Genomic DNA, 24,438 nt, shown 5'->3' with positions numbered 1-24,438 from the left:
AGCTTGTGCGTTGTCACTTACCAGCTGTAGCGGCAATCCGAAGTGTGCAAACGTTGTTCTGAGACACTCTATCGTCTGAGCTGAGGTGGAGGAGTCAGTGCAAAACACCTCTGGCCAGTTGGAATGGGCATCAACTATAACCAGAAACATGTGTTTTTCAAAGGGACCAGCGTAGTCCACATGAATTCTCTGCCATGGCTCTGCGGGCCATTCCCATGGGTGGACTGGGACAGGAGCAGGCATGTGGAGGGTTTCCAAACATCCACTACAGTTCTTCACCATGTTTTCTATCTGTTGATCCAGACCTGGCCACCAGAAGTGGCTCCTCGCGAGCAGCTTCATTTTGACAATTTCAACATGACCTTCATGTAGTTCCTGCAAAACCTGATGTTGGCATTTCTGGGGTATCATGCCTCTCATTCCCCACATCAAACATCCTTGGTACGTTGTAATTTTGTTTCTCCGCTGGAAATACGGAGTCAGCTCCTTTCTGCCAGTAGCTGACCATCCTGACATGGTGTAGGTGTACACTTTTGACAAGTTTGATAACTGTGCTTGTGACCGGTAGTGCCTCGAGCTGAGCGGTATGGAAAATGTCCACTGCATCCACACTCCTTTGTCTTTCTCTTATACACGCCGGTCTGGATAATCCATCTGCATTTCTGTGGAGGGACGACGGCTTAAACTCAATGTCATACATATGACTGGCAAGGAACAAGGCGTATCGCTGTGACCTGGCTGCTGTCAATGCCGGAATGCCTTTCTTTGGACTGAAAATGGAAAGCAACGGCTGGTGATCCGTAACCAGTGTGAAACGCTTGCCATACACAGTGGGGCAAAAAAGTATTTAGTCAGCCAACAATTGTGCAAGTTCTCCCACTTCAAAAGGTGAGAGAGGCCTGTAATTTTCATCATAGGTATACTTCAACTATGACAGACAAAATGAGAAAAACAAATCCAGAAAATCACATTGTAGGATTTTTAAGGAATTTATTTGCAAATTATGGTGGAAAATAAGTAGCGCGCATCCAACCCGGAAGCCAGCCGCACCAATGTGTCGGAGGAAACACCGTGCACCTGGCAACCTGCAACCTGCGCCTGGCCCGCCACAGGACTCGCTAGTGCACGATGAGATGAGGATATCCCTACCGGCCAAACCCTCCCTAACCCAGACGACGCTAGGCGACCTCCCGGTCGCGGCCGGCTGCGACAGAGCCTGGGCGCGAACCCAGAGTCTCTGATGGCACAGCTAGTGCTGCGATGCAGTGTCCTGGACCACTGCGCCACCCGGGAGGCCATCTTCCTCTCTTTCTATGAGCTCCATCTGCATTTGTGATGCACACTGCAGGTAATCATCCTCGTCGCCATTGTAGTGTCTTAGCTCTTATTACTTATTTATATAATAAGAAAGACTCTGAATACAATAAATTGAACTGGAGCTTCACATTTTCTAGAGTTAGTACCAGAATAACATAAAACAACACTGCGCATGACGAGGTGTTTCTTCCTTAAAGGGGACATCAGTAATTAACAGAACATAACAGCCGGCATCCCGGAGTTGCCTCTTCACTATTGACGTTGATACTGGTGTTTTGTGGGTACTATTTAATGAAGCTGCCAGTTGATGACTTGTGAGGAATCTGTTTTTCACTAATGTACTTGTCCTCTTGCTCAGTTGTGCACCGGGGCCTCCCACTCCTCTTTCTGTTCTGGTTAGAGCCAGTTTGTGCTGTTCTGTGAAGGGAGTAGTACACAGCGTTGTACGAGAGCTTCAGTTTCTTGGCAATTTCTCGCATGGAATAGCCTTAATTTATCAGAACAAGAATAGACTACTGAGTTTCAGAAGAAAGGTCTTTGTTTCTGGCCATTCTGAGCATGTAATCGTACCCACAAATGCTGATGCTCCAGATACTCAACTTGTCTAAATGAGGCCAGTTTTATTGCTTCTTTAATCAGAAGTTTTCAGCTGTGCTAACATAATTGCAAAAGGGTTTTCTAATGATCAATTAGCCTTTTTAAAATGATAAACTTGGATTAGCTAACACAAGGTGCCATTGGAACAGAGGAGTGATGATTGCTGATAATGGGCCTCTGTATGCCTATTTAGATATGGACACGTGGATTTTTACTGCGGTCATGACTCATGTGGCTGGTGTGGAGGTAATACTGTCACCGCAACAGCCCTAGTCCGTACTTAGAAATGTCACAAAGTGTTGTTTTTCACTGCATCAGGATAGCATACACATACGTTTTGGCTTAACAGTGTTCAGTGTGTAGGTTCAACATTTAAACAGCATTTATATGGAACACAATTGAGCAACAGGTGCTTCAATCAAGGTAGTTGCCAGTCAGGGATGTTGGCTGTACTCAATATTGTTTTTAAAGGATGTAATATTATCTTCAACTGGAGCACCTTCATAAGGGCGGAGTGGGACAAGAATCTGGCCCTGGCATTTTATCCACAACAGCCCACATCACTGCACACGCTGCCAACTCACCCCCCATACACACATCCATTCCCCACACATATAACCTACACTCAGACCCAAGACAACCCTACTTGAGCAGGCAGCAAACACAAAACACACACACATCTATATTGACTCCACACACATTCACTCTTTCACACTCTTCCCATATGATGCTGCCACTCTGTTCATTATCTATCCTGATTGCCTAGTCACTTTTACCCCTACCTACATGTACATATTACCTCAACTACCTCGTACACCTGCACATTGACTCGGTACCACAACTCCTTGTATATAGCCTCCTTGTTGTTCTTTTATTGTGTTACTATTTCCTTTTTTATACTGAACAAAAATATAAATGCAACTTGCAACAATTTCAAAGATTTGACTGAGTTACAGTTCATACAAGAAAATCAACCAATTGAAATGAATGAATTAGGCTCTAAACTATGGGTTCCACATGACTGGGAATACAGATATGCATCTGTTGTTCACAGATACCTTTAACAAAAAGGTAGGGGCATGGATCCAGTGGTGGAAAAAGTACCCTATTGTCAAAAGTAAAGATACCTTAATAGAAAAATTACTCCAGTAAAAGTGAAAGTCACCCAGTAAAATACTACCTGAATAAAAGTCAAAAAGAATTTGGTTTTAAATATACTTAAGTATCAAAAGTAAATGGAATCGCTCAAATGTACTTAATAAGTATCAAAAGTACAAATCAAATCAAGTACAAATCAAAAGTATAACTCATTTCAAATTCCTTCTATTAAGCAAAGCAGATGGCCACATTTTCTAGTTATTTATTTATTTACGGATATCCAGGGGCACGCTCCAACTCGGACATAATTTACAAATGAAGAATATGTTTAGTGAGTCTGCTAGAACAGAGGCAGTTGGGATGACCAGGGATGGTCTCTTGATAAGTGTGTGAATTAAACCATTTTCCTATCCCGATAAGCCATAATTCCTGTCCTGACACTTTTGGGTGTCCGGGGAAAATGTATGGAGTAAAAAGTACATACGTCACCGCATTCCTGAAGAAAATGAAGAGTAAAAGTTGTCAAAAATATTAATAGTTAAGTCAAGTACAGATTACCCCAAAAAACTACGTAAGTTTTTACTTAAGTACTTTACACCACTGCATGGATCAGAAAACGAGTTGTCTGGTGTGACCAAGATGTGTCGAGCTCATGCAGTGTGACATTTCCTTCACATAGTTGATCAGGCTGTTGTTGATTGTGGAATGGTGTCCCACTCCTCTTTAATGGCTGTACGAAGTTGCTAGATATTGTCGGGAATTGTAACACGCTGTCATACACTTCGATCCAGAGCATCCCTAACATGCCTAATGGATGACATGTCTTGAGTATGCAGGCCATGGAAGAACTGTGCCGTTTTCACCTTCCAGGAATTCTGTACAGATCCTTGCGACATGGACAAATGGCCTCAGTGTCTCGTCACCGTATCTCTGTGCATTCAAATTGCTATTGATAAAATGCATTTGTGTTCGTTGTTCATAGCTTATGCCTGCCCTGCCCTGCCCTGCCCATACCATAACCCCACCTCCACCATGGGGCACTCTGATCATAATGTTGACATCATCAAACCGCTTGACCACACGACGGTTCTGAGGTCAGTTATACTTACTGCCAAATTCTCTAAAATGATGTTGAAGGCGGTTTATGGTAGAGAAATTAACATCCAATTCTCTGCCAACAGCTCTGGTGTAAATTCCTGCAGTCAGCATGCCAATTGCACACTCCCTTAAAACATATGTGGCATTTGCACATTTTAGAGTGGCCTTTTATTGTCCCCAGCACAAAGTGCACCTGCGTAATGATCATGCTGTTTAATCAGCTTCTTGAAATGCAACACCTGTCAAGTGGCTGGATTATCTTGGCATGGGAGCAATGCTCACTAACAGGGAAGTAAACACATTTGTGCACAACATTTTAGCAAAATTGGCCTTTTTGGTATGGAACATTTCTGGGATATTTAATTTCAGCTCATGAAACATGGGACCATTGTTTTGGAAAGGCCTCTTAAGTAAGCATTTCATGGTGAAGTGTACACCTGTTGTATTTGGCGCCCGTAAGAAATAACATTTTTAATTGACTTGACTATATCTTTATGTGCACTAACTAATATCATAGGCTAGGTAGGGGTTCATCACCCAAGGAAGTGAAAACTCAAAACATTAACTAGATAGCTAACTTCTAAATAATACCCACTGCTGGTCGTAGTCATGCGTTCATCCATCATTACATTCGTGGTCCTAAAAAACTTTGCAGTTGTAGGCTACTACCCATGGCACCTACAGGTCTATGCCCTCACAATGGCCGTTGTTTCTTGTGAGCGCCGCTCCGTATCTCAAAGCCATATCAAATATCTTAGTTGTAAAATAGTAGCTGTTGAGAAAAATATATATCTACAGCAGGCACCAGCAAAACAGGCACAAGGGCAGGGCACCATCTTCCATTACAGCAATCATGTGTGACCAAATCATGGTTTTAGCTGCCCAAACAATAGTACATTTTGAGTGACAATGTAGAATGTGCTTTTTCTAAGTTCATAGGCACCCTTTCCGTTGTTTTTACGGTCCATGATCTTGGCTGTCTAACCGATTACAGTCGGAGCAGGTATTTTTGCTGATGCCATGTTTGACTTTGAAAATAGACTTTGTGTGAGCTCAGCCTATCAGAAGAACGGAACGGCCCATCTTGGTAGGTGGGCTGGGTGTTGCCTACTGATCAGCCAAATGCTCATTATAGATTAGTATAACAGAGATTTGAGCAACAAATTGGAAAACAGATCTTGATACACTGCTTGCTTAACCCGGAAGCCAGCCGCACCAATGTGTCGTAGCAAACACCATACAACTGGCGACTGAGGTCTGTGTGCAAGGAGTCGCTAGAGTGCGATGGGACAAGTACATCCCAGCCGGGAAAATCCTCCCCTAACCCAGACGACGCTGGGCCAATTGTGCGCCGCCTCATGGGTCTCCCGGTCACGGCCGGCTGCGACACAGCCCGGAATCGAACCCGGATCTGTAGTGATGCTTCTAGTACTGCAATGCAGTGCCTTAGACTGCTGCGCCACTCGTCAGGTTTGTTTGTCCATTTTTAACCAGCCTACCCAACTGAAAAATGCCCCAGCCCATCTGGCATTTGCCTCAAATGCCAGATGGCCAATCCACCCCTGCACCTTCATATGTGTTGTTATTATATTAACCGATCAATGAGTCCGTTATGTCTCCTCAGATCGGAGAGCGTGGCGCCAACCTTAGTGGCGGGCAACGCCAGCGGATCAGCCTGGCGCGTGCCCTGTACAGTGACCGAGCCATCTACATCCTGGACGACCCGCTCAGTGCACTGGATGCCCACGTGGGCAACCACATCTTCAACAACGCCATCAAGAAGCAGCTCCGCCACAAGACCATCGTCTTCGTCACTCACCAGCTGCAGGTGAATACATAATACATTTCATATTGTTTGCAAAGCACTACATAAGATATACAGTGGGGAGAACAAGTATTTGATACACTGCCGATTTTGAAGGTTTTCCTACTTACAAAGCATGTAGAGGTCTGTAATTTTTGTCATAGGTACACTTCAACTGTGAGAGCTGGAATCTAAAACAAAAATCCAGAAAATCAAATTGTATGATTTTTAAGTAATTCATTTGCATTTTATTGCATGACATAAGTATTTGATCACCTACCAACCAGTAAGAATTCTGGCTCTCACAAACCTGTTAGTTTTTCTTTAAGAATCCCTCCTGTTCTCCACTCATTACCTGTATTAACTGCACCTGTTTGAACTCGTTACCTGTAAAAAAGACACCTGTCCACACACTCAATCAAACAGACTCCAACCTCTCCACAATGGCCAAGACCAGAGAGCTGTGTAAGGACATCAGGGATAAAATTGGAGACCTGCACAAGGCTGGGATGGGCTACAGGACAATAGGCAAGTAGCTTGGTGAGAAGGCAACAACTGTTGGCGCAGTTATTAGAAAATGGAAGAAGTTCAAGATGACGGTCAATCACCCTTGGTCTGGGGCTCCATGCAAGATCTCACCTCGTGGGGCATCAATGATCATGAGGAAGGTGAGGGATCAGTCCAGAACTACACGGCAGGACCTGGTCAATGACCTGAAGAGAGCTGGGACCACAGTCTCAAAGAAAACCATTAGTAATATACTACGCCGTCATGGATTAAAATCCTGCAGCGCACGCAAGGTCCCCCTGCTCAAGCCAGCGCATGTCCAGGCCCGTCTGAAGTTTGCCAATGACCATCTGGATGATCCAGAGGAGGAGTGGGAGAAGGTCATGTGGTCTGATGAGACAAAAATAGAGCTTTTTGGTCTAAACTCCAATCGCCGTGTTTGGAGGAAGAAGAAGGATGAGTACAACCCCACCAAGAACACTATTCCGACCGTGAAGTATGGAGGTGGAAACATCATTCTTTGGGGATGTTTTTCTGCAAAGGGGACAGGATGACTGCACCTTATTAAGGGGAGGATGGATGGGGCCATGTGTCGCGAGATCTTGACCAACAACCTCCTTCCCACAGTAAGAGCATTGAAGATGGGTCGTGGCTGAGTCTTCCAGCATGACAACGACCCGAAACACACAACCAGGGCAACTAAGGAGTGGCTCCGTAAGAAGAATCTCAAGGTCCTGGAGTGGCCTAGCCAGTCTCCAGACCTGAACCCAATAGAAAATCTTTGGAGGGAGCTGAAAGTCCTTATTGCCCAGCGACAGCCCTGAAACCTGAAGGATCTGGAGAAGGTCTGTATGGAGGAGTGTGCCAAAATCCCTGCTACAGTGTGTGCAAACCTGGACAAGAACTACAGGAAACGTATGATCTCTGTAATTGCAAACAAAAGTTTCTGTACCAAATATTAAGTTCTGCTTTTCTGATGTAATTACTTATGTCATGCAATAAAATGCAAATGAATTACTTAAAAATCATACAATGTGATTTTCTGTATTTTTGTTTTAGATTCCTTCTCTCACAGTTGAAGTGTACCTATGATAAAAATGACAGACCTATACATGCACTTGTTCTCCCCACTGTATATATATATTTGCTTGTTAGGACTTCTCTCATGGATAGGTTGGGCCCCACCTTCACTTATGACTTTCAGGGTGGGAGAATTAAATCTCTGTGTGTATGTGTAGTACCTGGTGGACTGCGATGACGTCATCTTCATGAGGGAGGGCAGCATCACGGAGCAAGGCAGCCACGAGGACCTGATGCGTCTCAATAGAGACTACGCAGCCATGTTCAACAACCTACAGCTGGGAGAGACGCCCTTCGTGGAGGTGAGAGGGACAGTGTGTGTGTGTGTGTGCATAGACTGTTATGCTAAACAAAATGTCCACCACAGATGTCTTGTTTAAATTTAGTTTGCATATGTCATGTACACTGCTCAAAAAATAAAGGGAACACTTAAACAACACAATGTAACTCCAAGTCAATCACACTTCTGTGAAATCAACTGTCCACTTACTAAGCAACACTGAAATTATAGGCAATTAGCAAGACACCCCCAATAAAGGAGTGGTTCTGCAGGTGGTGACCCCAGACCACGTCTCAGTTCCTATGCTTCCTGGCTGATGTTTTGGACACTTTTGAATGCTGGCGGTGCTTTCACTCTAGTGGTAGCATGAGACGGAGTCTACAACCCACACAAGTGGCTCAGGTAGTGCAGCTCATCCAGGATGGCACATCAATGCGAGCTGTGGCAAGAAGGTTTACTGTCAGCGTAGTGTCCAGAGCATGGAGGCGCTACCAGGAGACAGGCCAGTACATCAGGAGACGTGGAGGAGGCCGTAGGAGGGAAACAACCCAGCAGCAGGACCGCTACCTCCGCCTTTGTGCAAGGAGGAGCAGGAGGAGCACTGCCAGAGCCCTGCAAAATGACCTCCAGCAGGCCACAAATGTGTCTGCTCAAACGGTCAGAAACGGACTCCATGAGGGTGATATGAGGGCCCGACGTCCACAGGTTAGGGTTATGCTTACAGCCCAGCACTGTGCAGGACGTTTGGCATTTGCCAGAGAACACCAAGATCGGCAAATTCGCCACTGGCGCCCTGTGCTCTTCACAGATGAAAGCAGGTTCACACTGAGCACGTGACAGACGTGACAGAGTCTGGAGACGCCGTGGAGAACGTTCTGCTACCTGCAACATCCTCCAGCATGACCGGTTTGGCAGTGGGTCAGTCATGGTGTGGGGTGGCATTTCTTTGGGGGCCGCACAGCCCTCCATGTGCTCGCCAGAGGTAGCCTGACTGCCATTAGGTACCGAGATGAGATCCTCAGACCCCTTGTGAGACCATATGCTGGTGCGGTTGGCCCTGGGTTCCTCCTAATGCAAGACAATGCTAGACCTCATGTGGCTGGAGTGTGTCAGCAGTTCCTGCAAGAGGAAGGCATTGCTATGGACTGGCCCGCCCTTTCCCCAGACCTAAATTCAATTGAGCACATCTGGGACATCATGTCTCGCTCCATCCACCAACGCCACGTAGCACCACAGACTGTCCAGGAGTTGGCGGATGCTTTAGTCCAGGTCTGGGAGGAGATCCCTCAGGAAACCATCTGCCACCTCATCAGGAGCATGCCCAGGCGTTGTAGGGAGGTCATACAGGCACGTGGAGGCCACACACACTACTGAGCCTCATTTTGACTTGTTTTAAGAACATTACATAAAAGTTTGATCAGCCTGTAGTGTGGTTTTCCACTTTAATTTTGAGTGTGACTCCAAATCCAGACCTCCATGGGTTGATAAATTTGATTTCCATTGATCATTTTTGTGTGATTTTGTTGTCAGCACATTCAACTGTGTAAAGAAAAAAGTATTTAATAAGAATATTTCATTCATTCAGATCTAGGATGTATTATTTTAGTGTTCCCTTTATTTTTTTGAGCAGTGTATATTGAGTGTGGTCTGTATTGTGGTTGAATTGTGGTTCATGTTACTTGTAACATGTCATTGTTCCTCAAAAGGTGCCAACTAACAAGTCTGGGAACTCCTTAAAGAAACCCCCTGAGAACACAAAGTCTGGATCTGTAAAGAAGGACAAGCCTGTTAGCAAAGACAACGGTATGGAACCATTGTACTAGCCACAGAGTGTGTGGGTTCATATGTGTGCATGCATGCAGACTACTGCTGTGTGTGTGCTCGTGCTTCAGGGATGTGTGGGGCTGTATCTCAAATGTTTTAATTGGCTTCCTGTCCTCAGCTTCTTTCCCTTAGTCATAACCACAAAGTACTTGATGAATGAGAGCCATGTGGTGGAATGCTATCCATCCTTTATACCTTCTAGTGCTTTAGTAGAAAAGGAGACTGTTAAGGAGTATTGACAGAGGACAATGCATTATGTCTGCAAAACCGTCCTCACAAAGCCACGAGCAAAGTTGACCAAAATAACCATCACACTTGTAATACACAAGACAGCATTTAATACACAACTTGTTTATTAGGTAAATAATTGTTGTCCTGTCATGGACATATGAGTGAAGTTCATAATTCTTTCCACAATTAGTACCGGTATTAACGCTTTTCCCCAGAGTTCAGTGCTATTCTGTCAATTAGAAAATGTCACCCACCATAACCTCGTCCCCAGCTGCAAGGTGGACGGATGTGTCTGGGAACGAGATTCCACCCAGCGCAACCTCTCTTACTCAACCTCCCTCCTTGTCCCCCAGGCCAGCTGATGCAGGTGGAGGAGCGTGGGCGGGGCTCAGTTCCCTGGTCTGTGTACGGCGTCTACATCCAGGCCTCGGGTGGAGCGCTGGCTTTCCTCTTAATCCTGGCCCTCTTCGTCCTCAACGTGGGCAGCACGGCCTTCAGCAACTGGTGGCTCAGCTACTGGATCAAGCAGGGCAGCGGGGTGAGTGGCATTGGGTGGCAGGGTTTGCATCGAGTGGCAGGGTTGGGGGAGGGTCATTGTAATTTCAGTGTAGTTGTCGATTCTGGAAGAGAATTAGATTTGAGAGTAGAAAATCTGACTGGAAAGTGAATGGCACTTTTGAATTTCAATGAATCCATTTGATATACTCTGGGCACTGATTTGAGTTGGAACATTTAAAAAACATAAGTGATGATTTGGAAAATCAACTTTATTGTTTACAACGGTGTTGCCTTTGATCCGTCCGTTTTAAATCAATATGCAGATATGATAGTGATGTGAAACCCAATGCCGATGGTTGTGGGTCAATTCCTTTTCTATTCAGTCAACTTAGGAGATTCCAATTCCTTTTTAAGAATTGGAAAGTGCCATTCTCTTTCGAGGTGGATTTGTCAACACGAATTCTATCTTCAAGAGAGAGCCTGATTACTTACCGAGATTAGTTTTTTAGACTTTGTTTAGGCCTAAACCTTTGGGGGGAGGGGGTGTAAGTTGAACATTCTGGAAAACTACCAGAAAAGTACAAACTGAACTTGTCTTTGTTAGAAACTGTAACAACAATAACTCAGAAGTAGTAGTCGTTAAACTCCCCAACACAATTAACTGACAGTTCTCACACACTAGTGTTGTGTGTGAGTGAGATATGGACAAGCTACTCAACTAATCAGTGGTGAGAGCAGGTGTAAGGGGAGCGGTATACTTAAATATTGAATGTGTAAATTTGACCTTGATCATTAACTGTGTGTGCGTGGTGTTGCTGGGGGGTTAGGTTTAGTATATTCTTATCTGTGTACACCACCAGTCAAAAGTTTGGACACCTACTCAGTCCAGGGTATTTTTTCATTTTTGCTATTTTCTACATTGTAGAATAATAATGAAGACATCAAAATAAAAATAACACATGGAATCATGTAGTAACCAAAAAAGTGTGAAACAAATCTAAATATATTTGAGATTCTTCAAAGTAGCCACCCTTTGCCTTGATGACAGCTTTGCACACTCTTGGCATTCTCAACCAGCTTCACCTGGAATGCTTTTCCACATATGAGTTCCCACATATGCTGAGCGGTTGTTGGCTGCTTTTCCTTCACTCTGCAGTCCAACTCATCCCAAACCATCTCATTTGGGTTGACGTCGGGTGATTGTGGAGGCCAGGTCATCTGATGCAGCACTCCATCACTCTCTGAGGAGACGGACTGTTTACCTTGCCCTTTGAACTGAATAACAGCTCGCTGGATGGGCAACTTAAGGGTCAGTAGACAAACTGCTCTTCCAAGGACTTCCCAAGGCCTCTACCAGAGCCGCTCCCCCATGCATTCACCTGCCAGAGAGAGAGGCTGTTAGAACAATTCATTTGTTTCATATAATGCTTTTCCAGATGCTCCTCTAACCATTTGTCATTCAGTGCTTTTAGGGGTTAGGGGCCTTTCAAAGGCACAACAGCAGAAGATACCTGGGGTCAGAAGCCATTAGCCTGGGCCTCCCAAGTGGAGAAGCAGTCTAAGGCACTGCATTGCGGTGCTAGAGGCGTCACTACAGACCCGGGTTCGATCCTGGGCTGTGCCGCAGCCGGCCGTGACCAGGAGACCCATTAAGCGCTGCACAATTGGCCCAGTGTCGTCCGGGTTAGGGGAGGGTTTGGCCGGCCGGCCGGGATGTCCTTGTCCCATTGCGCAACCCCTGGGCGCATGCACACTGACATGGTCGCCAGTTGTACAGTGTTTTCTCCGACACATTGGTGCGGCTGTCTTCCGGATTAAGCGAGCAGTGTGTCAAGAAGCAGTGTGACTTGGCAGGGTTGTGTTTTGGAGGACGCATGGCTCTTGACCTTCGCCTCTCCCGAGTCCATATGGGAGTTGCAGCGATGGGACAAGACTGTAACTACCAATTGGTGTCACGAAATTGGGGAGAAAACGGGGTAAAAAGTAACCAAAAAAAGCCTGCTTGTCGCCAGGTCAACTCCCACCTTTATTGATTGACCTGGGATTTTAACCATCAACCACCCCCCAGAATACTCCCTTATCTGAGTATTGAATATGCTGTCCTGTGTGTGTGTAGAATACCACAGTGTTGGTGGGGAACAGTTCGGTGGTGAGCGAAAGCATGAGGGACAACCCCCTGATGCAGCACTACGCTGGAGTCTACGCCTCGTCTATGGGTGTCATGCTGCTGCTCAAACTTCTGCGCGGCATCATATTTGTCAAGGTAAAGGATCAGATAAGCATTTCACTGTGAGGTGAATGTGACAAATCAAATTTGATGTGGTTTTGTTGTGCTTGTTATGTCTGGTATTGTGTGTTTGTGTTAACCCCAGAGAGATTACTCCAAAGGACTGATGGATGAATCTTAGTGAACTAAACTACTTAACTAAAATAGATAATGTATAAAGTACACTGATCAAAAATATAAATGCAACATCAAAGATTTTATTGAGTTACAGTTCATTTAAGGAAATCAGACAATTTAAATAAATTCATTAGGCACTTATCACCTATAGATTTCACATGACTGGGCATAATATGCATCTTTTAAATTTTTTTTTTTTTAAGTAGGGGCATGGATCAGAAAACCAGTCAGTATCTGGTGTGACCACCATTTGCCTCATGCAGCATATCCTTCACATAGAGTTGATCAGGCTGTTGATTATGGTCTGTGGAATGTTGTCCCACTTCAATGACTGTGCGAAGTTTCTGGATTTTAACGGGAACTGGAACACACTACTGTACACTTTGATCCAGAGCATCCCAGACATGTTCATTTTGTGACATGTCAGGTCAGTATGCAGGACAAGAACGGGGATATTTTCAGCTTCCAGGAATTGTGTACAGATTCTTGCGACACATGGCCGTGTATTAACATGCTGAAACATGATGTGATGGAGGATGAATGGCACAACAATGGGCCTCAGGATCTCGTCACGGTATCTCTGCATTCAAACTGCCATTGATGAAATGCAATTATGTTCATTGTCTGTAGCTTATGCCTGCCCATGCCATAACCCCACCATGGGCCACTCTGTTCACAACGTTGACATCAGCAAACCGCTTGCCTACACGACACCATACACGTGATCTGCGGTTCTGAGGGCGGTTGGACGTACTGCCAAATTCTCTAAAATGACGAAGGCGTCTTATGGTAGAGAAATTAACAGCTCTGGTAGAAATTCCTGCAGTCAGCATACCAATTGCACACTCCCTCAAAACATGAGACATCTGTGACATTGGGTTGTGTGACAAAACTGCACATTTTAGAGTGGTCTTTTATTGTCCCAAGCACAAGGTACACCTTTGTAATCAGCTTCTTGATATGCCACACCTGTAAGGTGGATGGATTGTCTTGGCAAATAATACATTCTCACAAACAGGGATATTTATTTTACCTTTATTTAATGTAATGTAAACAATTTTGTGCACAACATTTGAGAGAAATATACTTTTTGTGTGTATGGAACATTTCTAGAATCTTTTATTTCAGCTCATGAAACATGAGACCAACACTTTACATGCTACGTTTCTATTTCTGTTCAGTGGAGTATGGTCACATCTGTCTAAAACATTTGAGCTATGTGATATAGAAAAAGTGTTGCTTTAAAAATCCCAAAATGGAATGACTACTATTATTGTACCCTCAGGGCACTTTGCAAGCTTCGTCCAGGCTGCACGAGGAGCTCTTCAGGAAGATTCTCCGCAGCCCCATGAAGTTCTTTGACACCACGCCCACTGGACGGATCCTCAACCGCTTCTCTAAAGACATGGACGAGGGTATGGACCACCTGGAGCAGTCCTCTGACACGTACTTGGGTTGTGTTCATTAGGCATCAAACGTTAGAAAACCGACTGAAACAGGGGGGGACCACCTGGAGCAGTCCTCTGACACGTATCTAGGTTGTGTTCATTAGGCATCAAACGGAAGAAAACCGACAAACAGGGAGGGACCACCAGGAGCAGTCCTCTGACACGTACCTGGGTTGTGTTCATTAGGCATCAAATGGAAGACAACCGACAAACAGGGAGGGACTGGCTGGAGGTCGCTCATTTTGATTTTCTGTTATAAAATGTTTCAAATTGCTTTCTGGCGCATGCCCTAATGAACACAAACCTATTGTACTGTACGAATCTACAAACCCGCAAATGAAAAAGCATAACAATAAAAGGGACAGTTTGATATTTTGGCAATGAAGCCCTTTATCTACCTCCCCAGAGTCAGATTAAGTTGCGGATACCATTTTTGTCAATGCGTCCAGTATGAAGGAAGTTTCTCAAAACAATGCTAACTGGTGTTAGCGCAGTGACTGGAAGTCTACAGCAAGGTTTTTTCAATCGGAGGTACTGCAGGGGGCCCGAAAAAAAAAAAAATGTTGACACATATGAATATTACATCCCACTTAAATGCATAATATACAGTACTGTTCAAAAGTTTGGGGTCACTTAGAAATGTCCTTGATTTTGAAAGAAAAGCACATTTTTTATGTCCATTAAAATAACATCAAATTGATCAGAAATACAATGTAGACATTGTTAATGGTGTAATTGACTAGTGTAGCTGGAAACGGCTTATTTTTTTAAATGGAATATCTACGTAGGCGTACAGAGGCCCATTATCAGCAACCATCACTCCTGTGTTCCAATGGCACGTTGTGTTAGCTAATCCAAGTTTATAATTTTAAAAAGGCTAATTGATCATTAGAAAACCCTTTTGCAATTATGTTAGCACAGCTGAAAATGTGTGCTGATTTAAAGAAGCAATTAAACTGGCCTTCTTTAGACTAGTTGAGTATCTGGAGCATCAGCATTTGTGGGTTTGATTACAGGCTCAAAATGTCCAGAAACAAAAAACTTTCTTCTGAAACTTGTCAGTAATCTTGTTCTGAGAAATGAAGGCAATTCCATGTGAAAAATTGCCAAGAAACTGAAGATCTCGTACAATACTGTGTACTACTCCCTTCACAGAATAGCACAAACTGGCACTTACCAGAATAGAAAGAGGAGTGGGAGGCCCCGTTGCACAACTGAGCAAGAGGACAAGTACATTAGTGTCTAGTTTCATAAACAGATGCCTCACAAGTCCTCAACTGGCAACTTCATTAAATAGTACCCACAAAACACCAGCCTCAATGTTAACAGTGAAGAGGTGACTCCGGAATGCTAAGACTAGTGTTTTGCGCGTACTATTTAATGAAGCTGCCAGTTGAGGACTTGTGAGGCGTCTTTCTCAAACTAGACATTCTTGTCCTCTTGCTCAGTTGTGCACCGGGGCCTCCCACCCCTTTTCTGTACCCAATTTCGTGATATTGAATTGGTAGTTAGTCTTGTTCCATCGCTGCAACACCCTATGGACTCGGAAGAGGTGAAGGGGTAGAGCGTCCGCCGAAACATGACCCTGCCAAGCCACATTGCTTCTTAATGCACTGCTTGCTTAACCCGGAAGCCATCCACACCAATGTGTCGGAAGGAACACCATCTCGTGGGTCTCCCAGTCATGACTGGCTGTGACACAGCCTGGGATCAAACCCGGGTGTGTAGTGACTCCTCCTTAGAACGCTGCGACACTCCAGCGGCCTGCCGTGGCAAATATAAAAAACATATACAGTGGGGCAAAAAAGTATTTAGCCTGTCGACTAAATGGGGCCCGCCCTAATTTGCCAACACATGGCTAACAGATGCTCGTAGGGAAAATGTTTTTGGAGTTACCTTTCTAGTTAATAGGCTAGAGGCATGTTTTTCATTTATTTTGTCCCTGGGCAAGAAAAGGTTGAAGACCCCTGGTCTACAGGAACAGCTAGCATGCTAGCTGTTCCCATAGAGTTCCAGTCATTGCGTTAACGTTAGTTAGCATTTGCACTAATTCTTATTGGCAACTTCCTTCAAACTGCACAGCAGAGACGTAAAAATGTTATCCATAAGTTCATCTGGGAAGTAGATAAAGGTCTTCATTGCCAAAATCCCAAACTATCACTTTAACATGAAGCTGCTATTGTACTTGTGCATTACACGAAATACACAATGTATATGAACAGATTGTTCCTTACAGAGCAATTTCCTAATGACTTTGTAACAGTAATGATAGTAATGAAGTTGAGTGTTTTTAGTGATTACACAAGTGGAATAAGTAACAGTCACTGACTGAACCATCTGTCTTCTTGTCTTTTCTCTCTCCCCCCTCTTCCTCCCTCCCAGTGGACACGCGGCTGCCGTTCCAGGCGGAGATGTTCATTCAGAACGTCATCCTGGTCTTCTTCTGCCTGGGCGTGATCGGCAGCATCTTCCCCTGGTTCCTAGTGGCTGTGGGCCCCCTGGTGCTGCTCTTCACCGTGCTCCACATGGTGTCGCGCGTGTTCATCCGCGAGCTCAAGCGCCTGGATAATGTCACCCAGTCGCCCTTCATCTCTCACATCACCTCCAGCATCCAGGGCCTCTCCACCATCCACGCCTACAACAGGGGCCACGAGTTCCTGGACAGGTGAGCTGTCGAGGTATAGGGTGAAGTTGCCTCTAGACACTAATCTTGGATCAGTTTCACATTTTTTCCACTAATTGTTAAAGGGATAGTTTGGGATTTTGGCAATGAAGCCCTTTATCTACAGTACTTTGCCAGAGTCAGATGATGTGGATACCATTTTTATTTATCTGCGTCCAGTATGAATAAAGTTGGAGGTAGTTTCAAGAGCCAATGCTAACTAGCTTAGCTCAAAGACTGGAAGTCTTTGGGTACAGCTAGTATTGCTAACGCTAATGCTAGTTCACATTGGGTTGCAAAACTAAGTAACTCTATACCAGAGATGTTGAGTCACATGACTTGGACTCTGATACTACTCGAGTCACACATTTTGAGACTTGAAACTTTGACTTTGCGAAAAGATAAAGCACTTGCCACTCGACTTTGACTTGAGCATCTATGACTCGTGACTTAACTTGAGCTGTATGACTCGAGACTCGGGAGACTTGTTTAGATTTCCCCATCCCAAAATGGCATCCTCTTGCAGCACCTTCTGTTATTAGCCAACCAATCTCCACAGACTTCAACGCGGCTCCTGTGGGCAGGGGGGGGAAACAACAACACTCGAGCAACACTCGACTCTAATTGGAGATTTTTAGCTAAAGTGAGGTAATGTTCTCGAACTTGCTAGCTTGCAATGGGTCACCCCTATCATTAATGTCTGAAGTGGATAGCAAGTTCAGATTTTTGTTTTTAACATTATGTATCATGCATCATGTATCAAATCAAGCTTTATTTATTCAGCACATTTCAGACATGGTAATTTCCAATAAAGTTGCATTCATCAAGGACTCGTCAAGTCAATTAGTCTTCAGCACAAGGGAGGAGGTTTGGGTGCAAAAGAGAATGTGAAGCAAGACGGCTCCTGATAAAGTTCTCAGAGGCTATTTCTGGGCATTCACCCAAGAAAATCAATGTTCTATCCTGGGTATTGTCTGCACGCACGCACTGACTGACTGACTGACTGACTGACTGACTGACTGACTGACTGACTGACTGACTGACTGACTGACTGACTGACTGACTGACTGACTGACTGACTGACTGACTGACCGACCGACCGACCGACCGACCACAAAGGGAACTAGTTATAAAAATATTTATTACATTATAGCTACTAATACCAGTGGTGAAATTTAAATCTTGGTGGGGCAAACAAAATAAAGTGTGATGCCTGCCAGAAAAGCCACTACAAAACACTAAACAATACATTAATTGCACTATAACGATGACAAACGGTGCCGACCAACTGTTAGGGCCTACATATAGCTGTCGCAACAGCAGTCCCAACACTTACACCTGGCTATCAGCGGAGACTTGTCTGGCAGTGAAAACCGTTCATTCAGCCTCATTTACTGCCTATTAAAAAAACATAGCTGATATGGCTGACCACACAAATGTGGTTTCTCCTGACAATTGAGATTTACAAACTATGGCATAAGGGGACGACAAGCAGGATAAGAGGCAATCTGTAATTTCAAATGGCAGAAATGTTCGATGTCTACTTTTACTAAGGACTTACACTTGGCCTGTGACGTAGTGTCCCCATGAGTGACCGAACACTGAGGCAATCATGGCGCAATGCTCCCATTTCCTGCTGGCTTGCCCTACCACCACAGAAAGCCCTGAGCTAGGCTGAAACACCTGCATTTTGGAGCTGCCTTACTCAAGAAAACAAAAAAGAGACCATGGTTGTATGCGGCTTTATTAACTTAATTATATATATTTTTTAACATTATTTGCAAACTGATATGTGACACGTATTAATGCCAAAATAACATGCAAAATAGGCCATTGTAAAGTGTGCTCGCCATCTGGTCTTGGTCAGTACCCTGCAGCATTCTGTAGGTTTTGCAGTTGACCAATGGCTTTCTTGGGTAGACCAGGCAGGAGAACATTACAGTAGTCAAGCCTGCTTGTAATAAAAGCATGGATGAGTCTCTGTATCAGTCTGAGAGAGAAACAGTCACACCTTGGCAATGTTCCTCAGGTGGTAAAAAGCTATTTTAGTCACATTCCTAATGTGTGTGATTTGAAATTGAATTCAAAATCTAAAATAACACCAAGATTTTTTACCTGTAGGCATACTGTTAAAACATTTTTAAATAGAAATGGATCTAAATACATAAAGACAAATTACCTACTGAATAATTAGGTTTCTTAAATATGATTTCAACAAAAAATATGGTGAGATGATAAAATCTCCATCATATAACAAAATGTTGCAATTTCTTTGTTTGAAAGGTATTTTCTAGCTTTGAATACCAGAAGAGTGAGATGATCAGCAGTGAGCCTCAGCAACTTCACATTTCCAACTTCTGTACAACACAAACCATCCACAGCAAAAAGCTATCACCAATTCCATAATGTCAGACCTGATTGTGGATTGTAACATGCCCCTGTCAATAAGTGAACACGAGCTTTAAGTCACTTTTTGATAGTGGTTGAAAGCAAATACACCCAGTCTGTCACAGAGCCGTAACCTCCAAGATTTACTATCTGGTTGCCGACAGGCAGGCACAACTCAAAGACCAGATGACACAAGCTAACCGCGTCTTTGTCACGGTAGACATATGATCTGACAGAAAGTTGAGAGGATTCCTTGGGGTCACCGCCCACTGGATTGAAATGGAGAATGAAGTCCAATCTGCTGGAATGGAATCGCTTTAGAGGATCACACAACGGGAGCGAATATGCAAGCAGTTTGAAGGCATCTGTGACGAGTATGGGATCAACCACAAGCTAGATTGCACGATGTGACAATGCAGCTAACATGAAAACGGCGTTTACAGTGTGCTTCTCAAGTGAAGAAGAGGCTGTCCATGATGATCACCACCTAGATGATCCAGACATATGGAATAACCTGGAAGTTGAAGAACAGGGGACCATCGACAATACTTTCAGTAAAAATTGTCATCAACAACATTTAAAGTGATTTGCACATAAATTGCAACTAGTGGTGGGGGACGGGTTGAAGGAGACTGAAGTTTTCTGTCCAGCTCATTCTAAAGTGTCTAAGATTAGCTCATTGCTCCACACTAGCACCACTTTAACAGAGGCTTTTGGAGTGAGGGGAACTACTGCTACAGTGAATATGCTGGAACTCCACGCTAGCACCATTTTAACAGAGGTGTTTGGAGTGAGGGGAACTCCTGCTGCAGTGAATATGTTGGAACTCCACACTAGCACCACTTTAACAGAGGTGTTTGGAGTGCGGGGAACTACTGCTACAGTGAATATGTTGGAACTCCACACTAGCACCACTTTAACAGAGGTGTTTGGAGTGAGGGGAACTCCTGCTGCAGTGAATGTGTTGGAACTCCACACTAGCACCACTTTAACAGAGGTGTTTGGAGTGAGGGGAACTCCTGCTGCAGTGAATATGTTGGAACTCCACACTAGCACCACTTTAACAGAGGTGTTTGGAGTGAGGGGAACTCCTGCTGCAGTGAATATGTTGGAACTCTACACTAGCACCACTTTAACAGAGGTATTTGGAGTGAGGGGAACTAATGCTGCAGTGAATATGTTGGAACTCTACACTAGCACCACTTTAACAGAGGTGTTTGGGGGTGTTTGGAGTGAGGGGGACTACTGCTGCAGTGAATGTGTTGGAACTCCACACTAGCACCACTTTAACAGAGGTGTTTGGAGTGAGGGAACTCCTGCTGCAGGGAATGTGTTGGAACTCCAGACTGAGGCAGGTGACAGCAGTGCTCCCATTACAACTGCCTCAAGTTTTCGGATGCTTGAAGAGGAGGAGCATAAGGAATTCATATTTTCTTTCAGTGTACTGAAAGAGTTGGGCGACTTTCTTCAGCCTTTTGCAGAAACCACAGACATTACCCAAGCACAGAAGTTGTCACAATCAGTGCAATGGTTCCTTGCATTCTTTCCCTACACCATCATCTGGAGATGCAGAAACCACAAGTGAGCTACCTTACTGACCTGGTTCGAAGTCTCCAAGCATCACTGAACAGGAGATTTCTTTGAATCTTCATCCATGTCAAGATAGCACCCTTCTCAGACCATGTCCATCTTCAAGCAGCTGTGCTAGATCCATCCTTTACACTGATGTGGCTGGAACAACACGTTCTGGTGGGATGATGGAATTAAGGACAAGGTGACTGAAATGGTGAAAGGTGCGTGTCTTTTTATCATAAAAACAGTCAAAGTTTAACCATATAATTAATACTTAGCTTAATTCATTTAATTTACACAGCATTTTAATTTAAATGGTAAACTACTAAAAATAGTAAGTCTAACCATTTTTGTTTGTCTTCATTTAAAAAAAAAATGTAATTCTGCAAGAGGCTTCAGAGACTAAGGAACCTGTGGATCCAACCACCACTGAGGAGGAGGGGGACTGTTGTCTGGGAGAGGAGTCAGGGCTGTTTTCAGCATATCGCTAAAGACAAAGGAGAGAACTGTGTGGCCTCTCCAGCATCTCAGTGGCCACTCCAGCATCTCAGTCACTAACTTGACATTTGCGAAGGACAGAACAAACTCTGGGCTGTTCAGAAACACAATTCTTCCACTGTTCTGAGTGGCGATGAGGGTCTTGGCAGTTCCTGCATTAGTTGCTCCTGTGGAGAGTGTGTTCAACCATACTGCGGCCCTTTCGCTCACAAACGGATGATTGACTCTTGGGCAATTTCATATTTTTCAAAAGCAATGCATTGTCAGAGAGAGAGGAAATGAATGATGATAATGTAGCATAAAAGTCCTTAGAGGACATGCAATGGCTGCTCTGAAGGTTGCAGTCACAATACAACTTTTTGGATCTTTTGTTGTTGAAAACTAAAGAAACTTAAGACTAAAATGATTGCCATTGGTGCCATTTGTATTGCCTTTCTATCAGTAATAGAAATTATTTAAAAAATTATAACAAACAAACATGAAAAATTATATAACAAACATGATCTTTGACTCAAGTTTGTTATATAGTGTACTAGTAGTATAAGAAAAACAGGAAATAAAACAATTGCATTGAAATTAGCATAAAAGACTTGAGTGCAGAGACATAAAAATGGTGTCCACGAGATAATCTGACTCGGGGGAGAAGTTGAAGGTTAGTGTGAGGTGAGTGGAAGCTGATCCTAGATCTGTACTGGAAAACATGCTCCACCGAACCCCTCAGATCAGTCTCGTTAAAGATGCACTATGGAAGTTTAGTCTATAATTGTTTACGTCATATGTTCGCCTGAATGTTGAAATCACACACCCTCAGTTCGAGGCAAACCAATATGCCTTTGTTCATGAGTATGGGGAGGCTTTACCTTTTCTGTACAGTGGGGTCATTATTGTGTCTTCTGTCCGTTTAGGGCATCAGTTTTGGCTCAAAAGCACCCCCAGAGACAAAGTTCCACACAGCACATAGTATCTTAGTTCCTTGATGACTTTTTCTCAAGGTTCCCGTCTGTCTGTCTGGTTGTGGCCTCCAGGTATCAGGAGCTCCTGGATCAGAACCAGGCTCCCTTCTACCTGTTCAGCTGTGCCATGCGCTGGCTGGCCGTGCGGCTGGACGTCATCAGTGTGGCTCTGATCAGCATCACCGCGCTCATGATCGTCCTCATGCATGGCCAGATCCCTCCGGCCTACGCCGGCCTGGCCATCTCCTACGCCGTGCAGGTCAGTGCTTCTCCTATTTCCAAATCTGTCACTACGGGAGGGGGTAATCTTAACTTTCACTTAAATTAGTTAGATGCTAGCTATCTAAAAATCAATGGGGAATGATGGGGGCATCCATACAATTTTCCCAATTTCATGGCCAAATCAACTGAAATAATGTTCGGTTTGACGTTACTTAAAGGTGATTTGGTCTTTTTTTTCCCCCTATTCTTTTTTACGTTGCACTGATGCCCTTATCACTAAGCAATGCATAGGTTGTACGTTCAATTCATGCAGTGATCACATTTACATACAGTATGCAGTACATTCAAAGTACTGTAAATGGTTTAGGGTAAAAGTGTCTGCTTAAGTGGCAGATATATTATAAAATACATGCTTTTCTCTTACAACCACAGCTCTCCTCTGCCTTCTTCCCCTCACTTCTCTCTTCATTTAGCAGTATTAATCCCCTAGTCTTTCTCCTTTACTCTCGGTTACTTCCTCTATCTTCTCCTCTGTTTCTGTCACTTTTCTCTTCACTTAGCAGTATTACTCTCCTAGTCTTTCTCCTTTACTCTCTGTTACTTCCTGTCTCCTCTGTTTCTTTCACTTTTTTCTTCACTTAGCAGTATTACTCTCCTAGTCTTTCTCCTTTACTCTGTTACTTCCTCTGTTTCTGTCACTTTTCTCTTCACTTAGCAGTATTACTCCCCTAATCTTTCCCCTTTACTCTCTGTTACTTCCTCTATCTTCTCCTCTGTTTCTGTCACTCCACTTTCCCTTCCATTCCTCACTCATCTTTCCCTTGATTGGTTGTTATATATCTAAGCAGAGCTGCGTAGATCCATTATATTATACGTACTTGGTTAAAAGAGGAGTACATGGTTACAGTAGTAGAGATGACATTAATGCGTTTAATTTGATAAATGTCTTCTCCCTCTCCCCCTTCTTCTCTCAGCTCACAGGGCTGTTCCAGTTCACAGTCAGACTAGCCTCTGAAACGGAGGCTCGCTTCACTTCTGTGGAGAGGATTCACCACTACATTGAGGTTACTGCACTACTAATACATGGCACTGCACTCTCACTGCATATGTTGTCTCACGACACTGTGACCTACAGCGTGTTTTCATCATTCTCAAACTAGGAAACTCTAAGAAGACACATCTTATAGCCGAGGCCTAGAGTTTCAGAGTTATTTTAAACTTTGTTTTTAAAGCCTATTGGGCCGCACTGTATACATTTGAAAGGTGCTAAAGAATTGAAGTGCAGTATTATTATTATTATGAACCCTAAAGCGGTCTCCTCTGCCTTCCCCCAGTCTCTAGCGCTGGAGGCCCCGGCCCGCATCAAGAACAAGGCGCCCCCGCCAGACTGGCCCCAGGAGGGCGAGGTGGTGTTTGACCAGACTGAGATGAGGTACAGAGACAACTTGCCGCTTGTTCTCAAGAAGGTGTCCTGCACCATCCGTCCCAAGGAGAAGATTGGCATAGTGGGCCGGACGGGCTCAGGTCAGTGGAAACAGTCAGTGAAACATCTCTCGAAGCCGTGCGCTGTTTGATCATGTATCTGAAAATTCTACTTATCCATAATATGATCTTGTGTTATATATCCAGGACCGAGGTCAATTTCACTTCATTCCTATTGAAACCTACATTTCAAATTTAGCTCCGCATTTGTTTTATGGCTGGCGAATGTTACATAATTGTACAGCGTATGTCCCCCCTGCTCTGTCCACAGGGAAGTCTTCTCTGGGCGTAGCTCTGTTCCGTCTGGTGGAGCCCTGTGGCGGCTCCATCAAGATGGACGGCATCAACATCTGTGACATCGGCCTGGCCGACCTCCGCAGCAAGCTGTCCATTATCCCTCAGGAGCCTGTGCTGTTCAGCGGCACAGTCAGGTGGGCACGCCACTCAAACGCTCGCTGTACTATTGTGACTGTAA

The 24,438-nt window shown here is 44.3% G+C and overlaps 1 protein-coding gene across 6 annotated transcripts in view; it reads left to right on the top strand.

Annotated features, from left to right (window-relative positions):
- The window catches only part of abcc5 (ATP-binding cassette, sub-family C (CFTR/MRP), member 5), a 59,165-nt gene that overhangs the window by 31,956 nt on the left and 2,771 nt on the right, over window positions 1–24,438 (top strand). For 5 of the 6 annotated variants that reach the window (XR_003864767.2, XR_003864766.2, XR_003864765.2 and 2 more), the window contains 11 exons: window positions 5,735–5,938; window positions 7,660–7,803; window positions 9,488–9,584; window positions 10,190–10,374; window positions 12,451–12,597; window positions 14,024–14,153; window positions 16,569–16,851; window positions 22,332–22,518; window positions 23,456–23,545; window positions 23,816–24,005; window positions 24,235–24,394. Coding sequence is in view for 3 of the 6 variants with exons in the window: in XM_029673284.2 (XP_029529144.1) it covers window positions 5,735–5,938; window positions 7,660–7,803; window positions 9,488–9,584; window positions 10,190–10,374; window positions 12,451–12,597; window positions 14,024–14,153; window positions 16,569–16,851; window positions 22,332–22,518; window positions 23,456–23,545; window positions 23,816–24,005; window positions 24,235–24,394 (1,817 nt within the window). In the remaining 3 variants the exon portion in view is untranslated. The remainder of the gene's footprint in view (window positions 1–5,734; window positions 5,939–7,659; window positions 7,804–9,487; window positions 9,585–10,189; window positions 10,375–12,450; window positions 12,598–14,023; window positions 14,154–16,568; window positions 16,852–22,331; window positions 22,519–23,455; window positions 23,546–23,815; window positions 24,006–24,234; window positions 24,395–24,438) is intronic. The other variant, XM_029673285.2, reaches the window with a different exon arrangement.

This window comes from Oncorhynchus nerka, linkage group LG11, assembly GCF_034236695.1.
Source record: "Oncorhynchus nerka isolate Pitt River linkage group LG11, Oner_Uvic_2.0, whole genome shotgun sequence".
NCBI classification, from domain to species: domain Eukaryota; kingdom Metazoa; phylum Chordata; class Actinopteri; order Salmoniformes; family Salmonidae; genus Oncorhynchus; species Oncorhynchus nerka.
This window is presented reverse-complemented; position numbering and strand designations above follow the sequence as displayed.